The 21,623-nt window shown below is 25.6% G+C and overlaps 1 protein-coding gene across 2 annotated transcripts in view; it reads left to right on the top strand.

The window, feature by feature from the left end:
- The window catches only part of LOC111029050 (hemicentin-1-like), a 214,726-nt gene that overhangs the window by 31,043 nt on the left and 162,060 nt on the right, over window positions 1-21,623 (top strand). For both annotated transcript variants that reach the window (XM_022307883.1, XM_022307884.1), the window contains exon 2: window positions 7,396-7,440. In XM_022307883.1, the coding sequence (XP_022163575.1) occupies window positions 7,435-7,440 (6 nt within the window). In that variant the 5' untranslated portion in view covers window positions 7,396-7,434. The remainder of the gene's footprint in view (window positions 1-7,395; window positions 7,441-21,623) is intronic.

Genomic DNA, 21,623 nt, shown 5'->3' with positions numbered 1-21,623 from the left:
GGGTCCTGATTAAGCATTTCAGCCTGTGATTCCGGAAGTTTAGAATTTTCTGTTTCCTAGGTATATTTGGGGTATTCGGTTAAAATATGTTTGATGTCGATTTTAATATTTAATGTTTATAAATATATTTAAATAGGACCTAAACTAAATAATATTATTGCTAAACATATTTTTATAAGTTTTGTTTTGTCTGTGTATCCGAGAATCTAATGGTCTTATTTTCGTTTATATTTTAAAAATACAAAACGAAATAAAATATTATGATCATTGGTAATTATTGGTTTTTCAATAATAGGGAATACGTGAATATTTTATGGCTGTTTTCCTTGAAATAGGCAATGTTCCATACTCGTGGCTTGTGACTCTGGTGAGTAAATATAGTATAGAAGTATATTTTATGAAATCTAAACTATTTGTGTCTCGAATCTTCTATCTATATTTATAAAATGTTTTATTTGAACTATTTACCTCTAACTATAAATTATACCTGCTATAAACCACGTTTATAGTTATTATACTTCAATAATAAATATACAATAACTCGTACAAATTATATAGTTTTGGCTATGACTATTAGAAATCATTTCCCGTTCACATTTGAGTTTAGAATGTAATGTTCAATTATTTAATTTTCTTGATCTAAAAATAAAAATATTCAAATAGCTGTAAATATTTAGTTTTTGAAGTTTGTGAAACACAAAAAATCCAAAGGGTTCAATCATTATTCTATACTATGCAATCAAATTTATATAACGTACCAGTTGGATAATAAATTAATACTAATAAAAATAAATACGTTTTTAATTTTATTTCAATAAAATATATTTATACCTTAATATTATTATGAATTATAAAACATTTTTAATATCAAATACAATCTCCGAAAATGTGATTGTTGTTGGTAGGTAAATTTGTAGGTACAAATAAAATGTGTTAATATTAAATACAACTATAAAGCCATTATTAAATTAGAATTTTCAAGTTGGCTCATAAACTATATTTATTGCTATAGATTTTTAAATAGCTTATGTTAATTAAGTCAATTTAAGTTCAAACAAATTTAACAGAGAACTATTGAAAGACAACACAAATAATATAGATTTAAGTAGTTAATATTTATAAATATGTCTTGTCGGAGTTAGAAAAAAGCATGATGTATAGTATAAAAAAAAATATAGAATTTTCGTATATTTAACAAAATTCAAATAACCAGTGAAAATGTTGTGGCATTTCATAAAATAATTAAATAAGACAAACATTCTATTATTTATACTAATTACTATTGTTAGATATTATGTTTGTATAATATTGTTTTATTCTCAAATTATTTGTTTCTAATTTACATAGTGGCATTTGATTTTTAAGGTACTATTTTATAGTGGCTTATTGTTACTCAAATAATTAAACTAAAATAAATAATATTATGTACGTAAAAAAATCTACACCAATACAATCTATATTTAAATAATTTGTATTAAAATAAATAAACCACCCAACCTCGTTATGTTTTTTTTCTTATCTCATATATACTTATTGCGCTGAAATGTATAGATTGTATATTTCTTGTAAAAATGAAAATAATAAAATAAATAAATAGCATATATTATATTTAAATCACGTTAAAATTTAATCAGTTATTTATAATTATTGTTGTACACGGGTGAGTAATGCCCAGTTTTTTTATAATTTATTGTATACTACTTAACTGTAAATTATACACATAATAATAATAATATGCTCGTTTCAAGAATGGTGCGTTTTTCATATTTAAGAATTGACTCCAACAATGCTCTATTTATTAGGCCGTTAACAACAAATTGGATAGGGATTCTATAAAAGTCAATTTAATTTTTTTCCATGCTACCACACTGCATAGGTCCGTATAAAATATAAATAAATGTATTTTTTTTTAAATTTTATAAATAAGGTTAAGTACATACCTAGTTGTTTTTGTTTATATTTTCCATTCATACTTACTACACTGTGTAAACAACATAAGTAAGTATTTAACTATTAAAATGTAAATTATCTTGGCGCTGTATAATGGTTGAGTTGTCAATGTGAAATAGAGACTTTGAATAAAATAATATAAAAGTCCATCGGTAAACAATACATATAATACAATATAATCTCATTCCAAGTATATCTATGCGTTATAGTATGATCAATTTTTTATAATTTCTGACAGCAATACTCATTATTTGGATAATTTATTGTTATTGCTAAATGTATCAGCTGATCTTTGATGGTGGATAATAAAATCGCCAGACATTATTTTTAAGCCACGGCATGGGTATAATACAGTTTGATATGATAGTGGAATGTAGCCAGAGATTTTGATCAATGATAATAACATTATATAGATGGTGATTATTACAATCATTGTCGTCGAGGGTCTTGTTATCTTGTGTTGGTGTTGCGTACTCATCGTTTTATTCATTGCAGTATAACTTTAATTTATTGTCCACACATTCCAACGAATAAACACATAACATTCGTATTTACTTTCTGACGTTTATTTACACACGTTTTAACTGTATTATTGAACTTTTTTCCGGTACATGGTGTAATGATAGGCAAATAATTTTCTTATATGTGTTATATTTACCTAGAGGACGCATATCCCTGTGATAGGTACGTACCTAACTTAATAACGTAAAACGTTATTTTGTTAAGTATAAAAAATTCACATGATATTATTATTATATTATAAACGTACATATTTTAACTGTAAAATCTCGACTTCTTTTTAAGTACAGTTTTTTTTTCGAAAAATTTAATAATTGAAGTTGCTATTGTTAATAAAAGTAACAATACAATTAATAAAATAAATAAAAAATAATAATTATTAAATTAATATAAATATAGTAAATCAATGTAGTATTGATGCCATAGTAGACGAATTAACCGGACAAGATTCAAGACCTAGGTATCCAGATGTTTGAATCGAAGGCTCAGCCCCATATTTTAATAATATAATATACACTATAGCACAATGTAGGTATCTATTTTGTAGTATAAATCAATTGTTATCTAGTTATAAATTATGTCAAATACTGTACGTCTGTACATGTGTAATATTATTAAGATCAATATTATATGCAATACAAATGTATGATATTCAGTGCACAAATAGATTTGGGACTTCGAAAAATCTAAATTTTCTAAAAGTGGCTAATGGCCAAGGGATGAAAAATATAAATATAACAATATGTAATCAAATTTTATAATTTTAATTTCATTAGTTCAATGAATTAATTAATTAATTATCCATATACTTACAACATTATTGGCATAATTCTTATTTAGAATTTAAGCTTTAATTAAGTTAATGAAAATTATTGGCGTTATATTATTTTTCGAGTGTAACTGATAATAATAATATAATAACTCTAATAACGTATATGTTGAAAACTAATAAAAAAATGAAATTTTTTTTTAATATGTACATAATATGTTATATTTTTTTAGTTATACGTTATCACGTGAAATGTTGTTTTATGATGTTGACAAAAAATATTCTATTTCATTAAAACTTTTCCAAATAGCAATAATTCATTTCTAACCTATTTTAATATATTATCTCATATCAAATGTACACAATCAAATTGGATTTTAATTCATAAAAGTCACTTTATTTTATCAAATACATATAAATCATACTAGACGTAAATTACATCATATTATATAAATATAATATTTAATATGAAAATGATTTGTGGTATATAATTAACAAATTAACAAATTAAACATGTTAAAACCGATGTTTTTGTTCATTTTCATAATGGAAAACCTAATAAATGTGCTATAGAAAATGACAATTTAATTTAAACTTCAAATGAATGACTTGATAGTAACAAAGATAATAATATGGTACATCTCACAGAAAAGCATGGAAGCTTTTTATCAAAATGCTGTTATTTATATACCTAAACCACCGTGTCAACAATATAATTATCCTAAAAGGGAGTTGTGCTTCTCGTATAAAGACATCAACGTTATGACAATTTATTTTCATGATTAAGGTAAGTTCAACAGTTTTAAAAAGAAAAATCCGTGTTACGTAAAATATACGATAAAGAAATCGAAAATTATAATTTCCCATTTTGGACTCTGAAAAATGTCTGTAGAATACCTATAGTAGAATTTGTACTACATAGGTAATACAATTCTTGATAGATAAAATTGAATGCATAAACCCGAACAAATTAATGATTTTAAATAGTTTTATAAATCAAATGGATAATTTTTATCATTTCATTTTAAAGGTTAACATAAAGCTTCAATTTAACTAGGTATACAGATTGTTGAATTTACATATAAATGATAAGTAAATATTTTCAAAATAAAAATATAACATTTAATGTATGATTAATTTTGTACAGTAGTCAAAGGTAAGTAAAAATGTATAAGAAATAAAATACATGATATTATTAAAAATATTACACGAATCAATAGACTTATAAATACTCATTGGTCACATCTTTTTGGAAATTATTCAAGTATAATTCTTGTTTTAATTTTGTATAATAATATAATATTTAAAACAATCGTAGTAGAATGTTATAAACATATCTCAAGATCCAGAAAGTAAGCGTGTAAATTGCAGATAAGTTTAAGAATGGAATGTATAAAAATGAACTGGATTAATCTAGAGGTCAATGAATTATAATGACATACATAAATGTTAGGTCAACGTGTGTGTAGTGTTAATATTATTTATTTTGTTTTATGGACACAGTGGATCGTGGGGTACGGGTGGGTTGTCGTTGAGATAGACACAAACTATAATTCGTTATTGTGAGTGGATGACTACGGTCCCTCCCATATTTAGGGTATTTTACACATAGTATATTTTTATTACAATGCAATTTATTATTCTGTGTGTTTTTATGTGCACTTACGTTTTTTTGGTAACTGCTAATGTTTATGAAGTGATGCTGCGTGTGCTCACGGAAATAACTTAGCCGAGTTGAGGTCGATGTTCGCTGAGATAACTACGTTAAAATATTAGTTTCGTTCTGTATGGCTTACTGAATCGCTGTATTCAAATTTCATATTATATCATACTTGATATTCGATAAGAAATTACATTTTGTTTATACAATAAATTATATGATACACTATACTATAATATGTTAACATCAAACTCAATGTGGGGTATCGAAACAATAGTGCTGTATCACACTTTTACAAGCCTTAATATTAAGTTCTGTCATAACGAACACAGTTTATGTATGCTTATGTTCGGGTATTTTTTTTTTAATACCTACTGAGAGTGTTATGGTTGATATGTGTTGCCTAACATTATTTTAATAAAATATTTCCTCAATGTTTGAATACAAGACGTTCCAAAAATAACTCCCATGCATTTGAAAATGTAAACGACAAAAGTAGGTGTCTTTTTTGTAGGACGCCCTGTATTATAATGGGTATAACTCAATCGTAATAATTATTTAATTTCGTTACTGGATATAATTAATTATACATAATCATTGTACTCACCTAATTCTACTTAAAAATGTATCGTCAAATTTTTAGTAATTTAAACGCAGAGACTTTCGTTGGTATCGTGTAGGTGTATTATTAGTTATATCCTTTAGGGACCGATTCTCGGTTAATATCACCTTAATATATTACTGAGAATATAGGTACTCTGAATATAATCTGCCTGAGAAAATCGCCACTATTATTTAATCATTAAGGTTCGATTTTAATTCGATGTTATCCTAATAGGTACTCAAATACTAGAAATCTAATTACATGTCTATGCGCATTGTTTAGTTATAACTTATAATAAAGAGAATTATCTCAAAAAACTAACTATTGAATTTTACTTATAACTTATTCTCTAACTATATAATAAAAGCGACGTTTGTTGACCATTGGGGAATACGAGTAGACCTACTACCTACCTACGCAATAGTTTACGAAGTTCTCAAGTGTTAGTGAAATAAAATGACATGTTTATCCGCTACATTTTAATACTACATATATGCAATATCCAAAGTTGTTAAAGTCAAAGAAATTACGGAAATAGGAGTAGGTACATTACAAATAAAGTCCACGCACGTCCCGTTTGAATTCAACCATTTTCTATATAAATCGAAACTTTTAGAAGCTAAACATAATGGAAAACTACAGTTCAAAAATACGTTGGCTATTAATTTGGGTTTGAAATCCAATATGATGAATCCAAAAATGTATACTTGGGATAATAACAACTATTAATTTGGTTGGTAGAAACTTCTGCAGTTGAATGGTGTATTATTTTATTCATTAACATATTTTTTTTTTGGTGGATTTGAAATTATATTTTTGTTAATTACTTTTTTCTAATGAAGTATAGCATAGTTCAGTGTAAGATTTCTTCATTACTTTATGGTATGAAAATTAAATATAATATATGTTAAACCTGACTTTTGTAACTTTCACTTGGTAAATGTATGAGAAAATTGTATAATCATTACTACTTAAGTAGTAAAAAAAAATAGTGATTTGCAAAGATAAATAATTCCAATGAGTTTTTTATACAATGTATTATAATAATTTTACTTTATGAAACTAAAACGGCCACATACAAGTGCACAGAGTATATGTTTTTCAATGAGTCCAATATTAAATTGAAAAAAAAACAGCAGGTAATATTAGATTATATAAGTACATTTCAATTGCATATCAAATAATATAATTACAATTTTTAATAAATTTACTATACATAATCGTTATACATTATGCTTATTTTGTTACCTACTTTTGATAAATATTTTATAAATTGATAATTTTAAAAATCTTATCGATTATAATGAGAAACAAAGTAAAATAAAATACTATCCAGATGTATACTGTAGGCTTAGTTGGTTGAAACATAATTGATAATATTATTTTTAAGAAATGTAATTTTGAATGAAGTTATTGAAGACCTTTTAGTCTATAAACAGTATAATTTTGATAAGCATATAATTATGTGTTGTAACTATTATAATCTTCATATTATGTAGGTACTAGGTACCTATGATGAAGGAAATAAATAATTGTTGAATAAGTAATAAGCTATATGTACCCCATTTACAAATTAATTTAATTATTAGAATTTACAGTTGTTTAGAATTAAACTGAAACGTGTTGTATTCATATTAATATAGTTAATAATGATATTTTAAATGTAATATTATAATGTGAATACTACCAGGTTAGATTTTAATTAAGAAAATGATGGTCGTCACACAATATCAACAATTTGCTAAAGAAAAAAAAACTCTCAAAGTTATAACTAAATAGACAATAATTTAGGATGGACGTATTATACACTACACACATTAAAATATAGAAATGGATAGTTGAAACTTGAATTATACAAGACATTAATTAATTAATATTTTTAATTTATTTTAGGTGCCAAAGTCTGGATGAAGTTCTAGTGAAGACAAACTAATGGAGGTAAGAATGCTAAACCAATCAAAATAAAATAATATTTTATCATGTTAAATATTATACCTGCACTAAGAGTGAGAAATAGTATACTACATTATTACAGTATTCTAACAACTGTTACTTATGTACAAATAAATGGCTGGTTCTTAGTTTTTTAAAAAGAAAACAAAAGTAGGAATGTATACTTTATGGTTTTTTTTTCATTGCTTATTTGTTACATATTAAAATATATAAAATATATTTAAAAAAAAAATTATATCGACTCCTAATGTTAGTATTACATAATATTATTAAATTTAACTGTTTTGTTTATGAAATTAATATCAATTGGTATCATTTTACAAACAAACATACATAAAAGGAACGTTTAAAATGTAATTATTAATGACGGAAGAATAAAAAAAACTGAAATAATATTTTTCTGTTTGTGGAACAGATCCATTATTGGTGTTTCGCTATTGAAATTTACTGTTTAATAAATCCATACAAATAATTTTTATCTTGTCTGTATCATACAAATTATTTAGGAAGCCGTGAACATCATAAATAATAAAATACCTGGAACAATGATTGCGTGTTCAATTATTAGTAAAAATGTTTAATGTTGTTATGAGGATGTCAAGTAACCAAAAACTGGATATATCTTCATAATGGTATGTGTCAAATTTCAAAAAACTGCAGTCAATTTTTCTTTTGGCGGTTCATTATTATCTCAGCCAAATAATAGCATTGCCAATATTATAATATTATACCTAAGAGATTTAATCTATTTAATTTGAAATCCCAGCGCAGTGTTCAGTTACACTATTGGAGTTCTACAAACGCTGTGTTTTGCATTCAAATGTTTGTGAATTTAAAGGCATAGGTAGGTACTATATGTTATTAATACTATTAGCTCAGTACATTAAAAACATACATAAATACATATTTTAAAACATAATTTATTAATCGTGTTCAGAATGATCATCGAATAAAGACGGTATTTTGTTCAAAATTGTTTAGATATTAATATAATTTGTGTGCTTATTTGTTGCATGTATTTTGTACAATTTTATAATAAAGATGCTAAGCTAATATTTACGAATGAGAATATGAATAAGGAAATATAAACAGCTAGAATTCGAACTGTTATTGGTAGATATATTATTTATTGAAATGAACGATAAGATAACGAGGGGAAAAACTATAAAACAAATTAAATGCAAACAAATATATATGTAAAATCAATTGGAAATAACTTATGTTCGGTGTTAACTTCATCTTATAACAAAGCAATTTACGTGCAACATTAGTTGTCCACCTTGCATAACCGGGAGAATACTAATACAAAATAAATGACTAAAAATTATCGAATTTTCATGTACACCGTACAAATAACTGTAAACTCAATACAAAAATGTTCATAAAAACCCCAACTGGAAAAATAATGGGCTATTTTCTCCAAACAATACAATATTCCAAATATGTTATCAAAACTTATATTATTGAAAAACCCACTCAGAGAACTAAAGCATATATCATCGTTGACCTCTATTCTACGGAACACAATAGAAATCACTAACATAATTTTTCTCTGTAAAGACATATTTTATAACCTAACCATATAAACAAATTCATACTTTTTTAACACCTTAATAACAAATATTGTAAATTTCAAAATAATTGTCACTAATAATTAATAGGTACATAGTTAATTTAATTGTATTGAAACTGCATGCGCAAAACCTACCCATATTATTAAGCATCTAAAATTACTTAAAAAAAAAAAAAACAATAAAAAAAACAATTTTTTCCATATTCAGTACCAAGTGAGGGTATTCGCTTTGTGGCACAATAGATGGCGAGTGTAACTCGTCATTAAGTAAGTCACTGCAATTGATATTGATAATATGAGTTTGAATTCAGTGATAAATCATTGTAAATTAAACCTTACAAATATATGATCACAAAATGTTTATCAGCACTTAAAAAACCAACAAACAAAAAGTTTATTGTACATCGAACCTCTGCTGTGCAGTAGTAATTTCAACTGTCGTCAAGTATATCATTGTAATGAATGTGTTAGATTTGAATTCAATGATAAATCATTGCATGCAAAAAATGAATAAGTGTCATTCTAGCATACTCCTATAAATATTTAAAAACTGCTAAATATCAAATATTGTAAAAAATTTAAAATCAAACGCTCATAAAAAAATAATGTTATTTTCAGTGAAATTTTTCTTCTTAAAGGTAGAAATGTTTCTTATGTAAGCTATACAAAGAAATATTTTTATGAATTTAAAAGTTTCAAGTACCCCATAATAATAATTTTACACTACAATGAAATACATATACATTTTTCATTGTATAAATATCAAATTTTATCCAATTTTAAACTTAATAAATATCTGTAAAAAATAAGTGTGATTTTTTATTATTTTTGGCTACAGTATAAACTATTAATAAGAAACTTTGTTTTAAATTTGCTATCCTCAGCTATAAAAATTTAACATTAAAAAAATTTTAACCACGAAATGATTTGTACATTTTTGAGATTTTAACGAATCTTGACAAATGTTTAACTTTAGACGCTTATAATAAAATATTATGACTATGCACATTCGGTTTTTTTTTATTTGTTTAAGAATAACTTATAAGGGTCCTTGTATTAATCATTATCATTCTATACCTACTGCTATCACAGAATAACCATTAATATCACTTAATGAGAATCAAACGGTTGAAAATCGGTGAAAAATTTTCGGTATATCAGTGTAGCCAGAATTTGACCATAACTTAAAATTCTGCTGTAACTGAATCTACACATTTTTATACAGTCTACTCTAATATACCAATACATGTATATCAAATTTATTCTTCATAAGAACCCATGTATATCATTTTATTCTTATAACGGATATTTTTCTTTAAGTACTGTCATTTTTTTGTTCTAAGATGATTATTTATGAACTCACAAAATTGTGTTTCGTCTGTAACGTGTAAGATAGACAGAGAGATTAAATGCAAGTTTAGCGTTCTGTTAAGCAATGTTACGACGATTGCCAATTTAATTACAGACCAGCAGTTTCTACCCAATAATTTAGTATATACTAGGGTATTTATTAGTAGCCTCGGGCATGTACCTAGTACTAAATTCTGAAAGTAAAATTGTGTTTTATAATCTTTTCTATCGCTTATAAGTTTAACTATTTTCATATAACAATGAAAAAAATCAGGCAATTTATTTTTATTAGGTAGCGGTACTCATACCATTACACATGGAATGAAAAAGAAAGGAGTGGAATATAAAAAGGTCTTCAAGACCCCCCCAATTGAAATTTAGAAATCCTTAATTTTATTAGGTTTAACTATTATTATCACAGTAAAATACCATGAATTTTATGTTTTTTAATTATGAACCATATGCAGGAAAAAATACCATTTTGGTCATAATTAAGTCAATAGGTAATATTAATTCGTTACACATTATTACAATATATTCCTATGTATTATAATTGTTAGACGATTAGAATTAAGATACATGCTGCGGAGAAATGAATTATTTAAAAGCTATTTTTAGCCAATGGGTCACATCAAAAAGGACTTTATTGATTTACGCTGTGGTGGGACCCTGTCTTACTGTTAAACATCTATGCCTTTTAAGTTGTATACATTTAAAGGATTCCACTCTACCAATTTTTTTTAGAAAAATTCACCTATTTACCCATATGCGTTCAAACTTACTGACCTTGAGTCTTACTCCTGTAATTATTTTGAAAACATATTTGAATTTACTATAATTCTTATTTCGAGTCATTCAACATAAAGTGTGGTTAGCAACTTGAAATTTAGAAAAAAATCTTGTATTCAGAAATTCCGATGGAAGCAAAATACAGTTTTAAACTTTTTTTTATAATTCTGACTTAAGTAATTAAAAATATACTTTATAATAAATTTAAATATGTTTAAAAAATTCTTATTGGAGTAAAAATTAAGTCAGTACCTTAAAATCCGTGTACATATTTTATTTTGCACCCAAAAACGGTCGTGTGGAATTTTCGTTGTATAGGTCACCTTAATAAATTAAAAAAACATTATTTTATATATTTTTTTCTTATCATTAATAAAAAGTGTGTTAAAATGTGTAAAAAAAGTTTTAAGTATTAATTTTTGTAGATTTGTAACTTGTAAGATTATGTAATTTTAGTAGAAGAGAGTATGATGGGTAAAACTCGAGAGACTGTGTGAGACATTTACAATAGCACCCTAAGATTAAGAGGTCTAGTTTCACTTATGATTACATTTTTGTATTTTAGTGTCATTTAAATGATATAGGAATAATTTTATTTTTTATTTAAGTACTTTCTCGTGGCCTTAAAATTGTAATGCCAGTTACATTTTAAGCACATTGTAAATAACTTTCTAACTTCACTAAACAGCTGCATAGCTTGTGGTTTGAAAATTCCCGAACTAAGGAACATGGTAAATAATATTTAATTTGAATAATTAATGACGTAAAAAGATTTTAAATAATCTAATAACATACATCAACTGTTATTATAACAATGAATTCAATATTTATTATTTTGAGTAAATCATTTAAGTTTTTCATTGTTACTAACATCTATTATAATTTTTAGAGGAGCGAAAAAATGTATAAATTTAATAATAATAAATGTAAAAAAAAGTCTAAGTGAGGTTTGTTTGTGAATCTATTATTATTGAAATTGTAGGTGGTAAGTGGTCAAAATTATCAATTGTATGTGTGAGTGGTAAATGTTTGGGCACCACTCATCAATAGTAGAAAGCATAATAAAGTAAGTAATAAGGATTTTATTTTTATACAAATGATAATAGCACTAAATAAATAGCTAAAAGGGAAAAGATAAGTGATAACATTGAACATTTCTTAGTTCTAATAGCTGATTTATCAATGAGATTTAAGTTAAATTTAATAAAATGTGTAACATTTTTATAATATAATGCTATTATATTTACCTGTGTAATTGTTTTTATTAATTGTAACTTTAGATTCTGAGCAAATTCTTTGAATTTTATACTTGGAAATTTGTAGTGGTTTCGAGTTCCGTTGTACATTCAGAATTTATTGTAAATTTATTTGACAATAATATTTTAATAAAAATAAACGTTTAACGACGGCTACAACTATTAAAATATAATAATAAAATATTATGTATAGATTCAGAAAAATGATTCTGGAAAGCACTTATTGTAGATAATATTTGGAATGTTATTAACACAACGCATTTTTCAAATATCTAGTTACAAAATATTGAACTACATTTTTGTATATAAATTTATTCTACCTCACTGCCCTTATGTATCATAGTAACAACCTTTTTATTCGGAATCACAAAATTCTCTTTACTCAATTTTTTTTCTACGAATAACCTTAAAAAAATACCATCTTTATTTTCTGACGTATGTGCATTGAGCTATCCATTAATGTCACTATACGCACATCGATCTCAATATTCTCATTTAAAACCATCGATTTTCAACATATTGTTATATTATTTTGTATAGATGAATAGACTTTACTTTTATGTGGTTTGGTATAGTATATATTGCAATAGTTTTAAAAATCAAATCAGATCGGTTCTTTTTATCATTTTTTTGTAAATATATATTTTGATTACAATAGTTATAGATTAATAGTCTTAAGTGAATTACTGGCTATTTGAATAATTATCTAAAATCAATTCAGAATATAATGTATTATTCTACAAGCAATGAGTTAATAAATTATAATGGAATATTTAATATAGTCAAAACACTCAAAACCTTCTAAATTCAAAGCGATTATAGTAATTGAATACTAACGGAAATTTGTACTCAAATTAGGATTTAATGTTATGGTGATTTATTTACATAGCTCATTTTATTTCATCAATATTTAAATACTATGATATTTTGACAGAGTAATGATATATCTATAGACATAATTAAATTGCATTGTTTAATATTTTGATCTTTATGGTGTATGTTCTTTTGTATTGGTTTAGGTACTTTTAATTTAACAAACACGTGTACACAGTATATTAAAAACTTAGATATGAATCATCATTAATCAAAACTATAGACATACACTAAATTTATTTGATTTTTTTTTTTTTTTGATCATAATAAATATAGATTATTGAATTATAATAAGTTCTTATAAGCTAATAAAACTATTCACTCAGAGGGTTAATAATTATAATTTTTAACTAGACAGAAATTAATTTATTTTAAGTACTTAACAGATTATGCAAAAAGATATTTCTTAGTATTTTTTAAAAAAATATGTTCTCTATAAAAAAATATTTTGAAAACATAACAACAATTGAACATGTAGACAGTTATATAATATATGTTCCTAACGATGGTTTCTATGAAATAAGTTTCAAAAATTATATTATTAAATATAATATAATATAAAAAAATAAAATAAAAAATATTATAATATATTTTTTATATGTAAATATATATAATATATTTTATTACATTCAAACAAATATATAGTAAGAAAGTACTTACTACATAATACTATTATTTAGGTACTACAATATTATTATTATCTAAATATTTTTTTTAAGAATATTTTTAACACATACATAACTTAAGCGAGGCTTAATTAATTATGGCAATCTATAGATTATAAGACTATCACGAATTCCGACCTGCTTTCTTTAATTTAGATTGTGTTCACAAATTATTATTACTCGGATCACGTTAAATAAAAATATTGAATGGAGAATTGTATACGAATAATCTGAACCTCTTGGACAAAATAAAATGATACCTATAAAGATACTTCATTGAAAAAAAAAACATTTTTATATTTTCATCGACACAATATATTGGAATACAATTAAAATTAAAATACAATGTGAATTGTTATTACATAATATTTTTAAGCACGCAGTATTCAAATATGTATAATTGTACCATGCAGTGAATGACTTTTGAAAATGTTTTACTGCAGTCTGTGAATAAGACACTTAATTGTGTAGGTAATCAAAAATGACATGAATCTATCACTAGTAATAATGAGGCGTTTGTAAACATTTAATGGTGATGTTGTTAATGTACAGTTGTCTGTTTTAGAACAGAACTTAAATTAGTGTGATTCGAGTGTTAGATAACGTTTCGGGCGTTTTGGGAATTAACCGATCATTAACGATGGTTGAAAATGCCCCAGATAAGCAATATACCGTACATCTATCTATGAATAATCTAAAATGCTAATATCATTTATTAGAAGCACACCAACAATATAAATTAAATATTGAACCTATAAAATGTAAAAGTTTAAAGGTTGTTTTTCATTAAATCAAAGTTAAATAATTTACTAAAGAACCTTATATATTTTAATAATCTTTAACAATTTTATGTTGCTCATAGTGTACTTTATAATTTTAATTATTAAGTATATACCAATATTGTTATTTGTGTACATTTATTAAAATTAAATATTTTTGTAATATTGTGCATCCGTGGCAAACCAAGCTTAAAATATTTTCATTTTTATTTATAGTGTTTAATAATGTATAGGTATGGTTATTGGAAAAAAAATGTATAATCTAATATTTACAAATATTTTCTACCTTAAACAATTTATAAAAACGTATTTTTTTTAATCTCAGAAAAACACTTTGATACATCAAACATAAAATTAACTATAACTATTAATTGATCTATAATAATCAAAATTTACTTAATTTTACTTAAATTTATTAACTATGCAGTCATATGTACAGGGTACTATCTACCTATGCATCTTATATATCTATGTAAGTGTATGTGTGGTAATAATATTACCAAGTAATAAAACATTGAAAATATAGGACTGTAGACTAGATTCATAGGGTATATTATTGTATAGTGTACTTTTCATGCTGTTCGTCTACCTATACGCACTTAACCCATAGGAGTGTTGTGTCTACTTATTGTTATTGAAAAAAAATTGAGTTTGATAATTTTAACTCTTTATTTTTATTCACTAATGTTGTAATAGGTATGCCGAATTTTCAACAGCTTTCTTATTTTTTCTGGGCTAATCATTGGAACAACTTAAAAAATATCGATGTTTTAATTTGTATACATTTGTAAGTAATTGTCACATCACGTTTCTAAAAATATCCATGATAATGTTATTATAAAAGAAAACAACCTACTATGGTTTTGTACTCGATTTCCAAACGAACACCGATTTTCACTTCAAATTCTCTTAAGTGCACGTGTGAAGAAACATAATCTATTTACCTTGTTTCCGTTAACGAATTCTGAAATAAGCTGCTTAAGTGAACTACCTTCTTTGCAACGTGTCAGAGGAAACATTATGTTATATGTTTACTTACGAGATAACGAAAGTAATGGCATTTTTCTCATATTTTAGTATATTATCAAAGAGTTATTTGTTGATATTGCTGATTTTAACTTGAACATACATGCAATTTTAATTTTTAAATTAGCACAATTTTTTATCAATTTAATAATTAATAATATTTTAGTTAGATGATATAAAAGGTAACTTATAGATTTGGTTAAATAAATTCCTACATTTTATAATAAGTATATTATAGACAGTTAATTAATTAACTTTTGATTTTAAATATTTATAATAGTGTACCTATATTTATTTTTTTAATATTTCTGGCCAAATCAAATCTTAAAAAAAATTTTAATGTATTCTTTTATTAATCATTTTTTAATATTTTATTAATATTTCAAGATTTAAAACAGATGTTTACAAGTAAAAACTTAATCATATATTTTTAAATTTTCTTTCCATATTAGAAACTTTAAATTAACTGGCAACCACCAACAACTATAGGTTGTTTTAACAATATTAAACTTTGAATAATGTTTCGGAGTATTTGTTTTCTAATATCATAGATTCAATAATAAATGATGGCCAATATCGAATTTATAGTTTCCTTGTAATTAAAATACATAGAATTTAGAGCATACCATGTTGTAGTTACGTAACTGCAGCTGCATTGGTCATTGGAGTAACACTTCTATACACATATTAACCTTAAACAAAATAATTTACATGAGCATCAAATACAATAGTTTTTAAATTGTATGATAGAGATTTGATAAAGGTATTTAAATTACTTGATTGAAGAAGATGAGTTGGGGACTTAGAATTTCATGGAGCTGGGTGAAAAATAGTGTTTCTTCCCTGTTTAGTTGGAACCTGGAGCTGACGGCGTTCAGTTAGTTGTCAGATTTTGCAGTTTATGTTTCAAGCAAGATGGTACTCTAAAATATATGAAGATTGCTCTGCCGGAAGTGGTCAACCTAAAGTCCCCCGTAACGATAACCGTACTTGTAGATGAAAATTGCACTGTTCACTACTTTTCCCTATGGGCTTAACGCCTATACTTAAATATTGTACTCGTTACTGGAAACTTATGTCTTCCACGGTAGAGAAACATATATGCCGCAATCGTGTTTAGTGAGGGTGGTTCATTCGATTGTCAGCAAGTCGTGGGTACTACAACTTACCAGTCACCAATAATTCGTTTCGTAAACAATACAGATGGGTTAGCTTCTGAACTCCAACTTCTGTTGAACTACGTGCCAAGTGAATATTATAAAAATACTTAAATACTTTCGCCGAAGAAGTAATTATAGGCCACAAAGTTATCTCATCCAATTTATAAAAATGTAATTATTTCCATTCAAAAATGAGGTATATTATACGTGCAGAACCGTGGAGTTAGATTAAGTTTCATAGAATTACCCATCTGAGCCTAGTATCACATATCGGCCTTAACAAGCTTCGAATGGCATCTAAAACCTGGCTAATCTCCTTAAGTCACAGAATTTTTAATGATATCAGTAATTTGATATTTTTCATTTACTTTTAAACTTTTCGGTTGCAGGATGTAAAAACGCCTTTGATTACTTAAAAATAAGGACGATATAAATATAAATAATTACGATAGTTATGATATAATTTGAACAAAGTTTCACACTTAACTATTGTTAATTATTTACTTGTTACTTGTTTTAAAATACCATTTTCAAATATATCCTTAAGATTATCTGGTACAAAAAAGTAAAAACCGGAGTAAAAACTACTATTATTACTAGGTATTATTTTTTGATATTTTGATTTTAACTATAATATTTTTTAGGTATATTTATATATTTGTTTAAACTGCATAATAATTGTTGAAGTTGATTGACAAAAATTGGACTTCTGGGTGTCGGAGCTGAGGCTTTTTTAGTACACTCGAAAACTTACCCTCAGGAAAAATCGACGCACCTCGTGCAAAAGTCATATTTAGAAATTAAGTTTTTGTATTTAAAATAATATGATGACATTAAATGCAGGTTAGATGCATCAATTAATGTCCAACCTTAATAAAATTCTGGCTCAGACATAATATAAAAGAACTTGTCCTGGCTGACTGACTGATTCATCATCGTCTAGCTTGAACCGTCAAGGCTATGAGTATGACATTTGATCAGTAGTTTCGTTTTATAATGTAGAGATCCATTAAAAAAGGATTTTTCAAAATGTACACTTTATAGGTCTTCTAACAAGAATTTTGATATTCATGGTGGAAATCGCAATTTTTTTTAGTTATAAACAGTTGCCATTGATTGTAGATTATAATAGAAAGTAATAGTGGAAATAAGTATTTTTTTTTATGTAGGTACCTATTTATTTATATATATATAAGTGGTTCAGTGGTTGCCTTAGTTGCTTTTGAATATCAATTTTTTAACGAATTTCAAAATATTTGATCAATAGAATTATCTAGATCCACATGGGTGAAGCCGGGTTATTCAGGATAATACAAATCACTTGGATTATATTACAAGTCAAAGTCATCCAATATGTAAATTGCATTTGAAAAAGAAATAAAAAAAAAAGTGAGAATTAAATAATATACATTTCACATACACAAAGAAAAATGTCAAACAACTAATAACATAACACTTTAAACATTATATGAATTCGTTATCAAAATGACCATGACCATATTATTTTACATAATCTAATAGATAATGCATTGTGTAGGTTTGAATATTTTAGAGAAGTACACGTTATAATGGTAGGTATATATTATGTACATATTGTCGAACGACGACTGTTTTGTTTTATTTGTAATCATTGTAAGTGAGATTTCTATATCATTTGTATTTTATCATTTATTAGAATGTATTATTCTTGTTAAAATAAGTCGCTAGAGATTTATTATACATGACATCCATTAGAATATAACACGAGAAACATGGCGTATAAAATAATAAGTTAATAAATTATACGATTTGTGATTATTACGTTTAATAATATCAATACCGAAACAAAGAAGTAGAATAGCTTATCAATTTATCATGATATTATCTAGAAATATCAAGAATCCCTAATAATGTAAAATATGTTCAAGCCAACTAATCTTTATCTAAATCGTGTGGTACGCTCTATATAAAATGTATGCTTACTGTGTGTAAGCTTTTTGACAATGTGTAATAATATTACACATTTATAATAAACACTTTGCTGAATACCTATTTGTAAAGTACATCACGATAAATCATTTGTTATTATATAAATAACTGTACACGCACACACGCGTACTAGCACATTGCATATAACCACCACGATGGTAGGTTAACTGGTTACTAACCAATTTATGTACACTGTGCACCGTCATATTTTGAATTTCTAACACAATTTAAATATTCCGTTAAACAAAATTATCAACATCGTCTACCAGTTGTAGTAAACATTATAAAGTGATTTTCTTTTCATTGTAAATTGCTGTCGTGTAAATGCATTACCAAAATATTTGAATTTTACAATGACATTGCCTACATTGTTTGTAGTCTATACGTCTTCTAAACTAAATCATACATTATATTGACCTAGTCATTAATTATTTTATAACCTAAATTACGTCATTGTCATAACCGTCCTTCTACTGACTTATTTTTATTCTACTGAAATAGCTTGGAGTTATCATATTTCTACAACGCAATACAATTAATATTATTTATTAATTAATGTGAATAAGATATACACGTGTTCACTGCAGCCCTTGTGTTTGATAGAACTGCCGCTAATTACAACCTGTCATTAAAACATAACGGACTTTTACTTAAGACAACAAACATTCACAAGGGCACTCAGAAGTTTGAAATTTAATATTTTTAAGTTTTAAACAAAATTGAATGAGTACTAGCAAGTTAGTAATTCAAACTAAAAATTAGACATGCCTATATAAGTAGACCACGATACAAAAAGAAAACTTAATTTTTAAAGTTTTTCAAAATTTTATTGTTAGATTTACAAGTTTTTTAATGACTACGATATCGCATGTGTTAAGTATACGGTAACTAAAACAGTTAAGAACGATAAGAATTAATGAATATTTTCTTCTATAATCGCTCGTCGTGAACAAAAATATGATATTTTATCAACATAATATGTTCACACCTTATTCCACACGAACACTTTAATAATCTCAACGCATAGACTGCATTTTATAACAGGATACCAACCGTAATTGAACCATAAGCGACGTAACACAGGATTCAACTAATGTGCGAATTGTCTACACTCTATAAATACTACAATAAATATGAGATGTATACGACGTATGTAATAAAATCAAAAATGTATTGAATTATTTTAATTACAATAAAATACGATCGGATGACAAGAAATCTGTTTTTAGAGCTTTCACTAAATATGTACCATTATAGCTCGATTCGACAACAGGACAAGAAATCGTTATTATTTCACTCTAGTATATCCAATTTCGTAAACACTTAAGATTGTAACGCTTTTAAACAATTATTATTGTTTTGACCTAATCTTTATAATTAATTCAAGTAAGAGAAACTTGTCAAACCTTAAGCATTAAAATTTATTTGTAAATGTTAATAATGTTGATATCGACTTTCATATAAAAAAGGAATTAACAACTTCTAAAACTTCTAACGGAAAATTGAATGCATTTTCATATTTTATAGTTGACATAAGAACCATTTATGAGAATATCTTGCATTAAATTTTCAAAAGATTTGACTAAGAAAAACAAGAAATATTAACATAAATTTAAACAAATTAAAACCGTAAAACAATTTAAATGTTTATAAATAGCTCAAAAAAGGCACCATGTGTTAATAATATTATGGATGTCATTCCCCCCCCCCACCGCTATAACAATTTTGAAGCAGGACTTTATTACTTTTGACCACAACCTCTTCACCAATAATAACTTTAAAAATATAATTTAGGTCTATTGTAGTGATCCGTGTTACTTTTTTTTCCTTTCGATTATTTTTTATGCTCACAAATATCTATAAAAAAAAAACACCACACATGAATCATGAATCACCGTTTAGTATCCTACACAAAATTCGTAAGCTATGATTGACTCCCAGTCGGTCTCCAAGTACAAAATAGTGCAAAATCACCTATAAAAGTATTTATTCTACTCACGTCCAAATAAATGCCGGAACGTTCATCGGAAAATCAGTATCTGAGGCACGTTGTATATATCACCCATAGACTTATAATATATATTATAAGTCTATAATGTCATCGCCTGGCCTATCAGAGTTGGACCACATGTGAAGATTCCTAATCCCCGTATAGAACAGAAACCAATTTTTTTTTATACTTTTTAGATGTTTTATATTATTATTATCACTATTACTATTATTAATCCTGAATACAAACTTTATTAATTATACCTAAATTATAGTAGGCATTAATTATATTGCTCAAGTGATCACTTTTATGTTTTTATTATTGCAATACTTCATTTTGCACGCCGCACACACTACTATATTTATTTACTCATCATCGGGATATCAATAAAAATAATTATAATTGAGCATTGCTATGTCCCATTATTTTAACCACAAATATTTCTTGTTCACGTATAATACGCGACTAATAAACATTTTAAGTAGTCAAAATCTCATGGAGGGATTATATTAAATCATTATAAAGTAATCCATTATATATTTAAACGTGCAATTTGAAAAATCTTATCAACTTATCATTATAATATATGTAACCACTTAGTATTTATAGAGAAATTTGATTCTAATCCGATAAATACTGCACATTCAAGTATTATACTATTATCTACACAGTGCTCTTTAACCTAGTAGTAATCGGTTGAAATATTCAGAATATTTCAAAACTATTAAATAAAAATAGT

The sequence above is a fragment of the Myzus persicae genome, unplaced genomic scaffold (assembly GCF_001856785.1).
Source record: "Myzus persicae strain clone G006 unplaced genomic scaffold, MPER_G0061.0, whole genome shotgun sequence".
Lineage (NCBI taxonomy): Eukaryota > Metazoa > Arthropoda > Insecta > Hemiptera > Aphididae > Myzus > Myzus persicae.
This window is presented reverse-complemented; position numbering and strand designations above follow the sequence as displayed.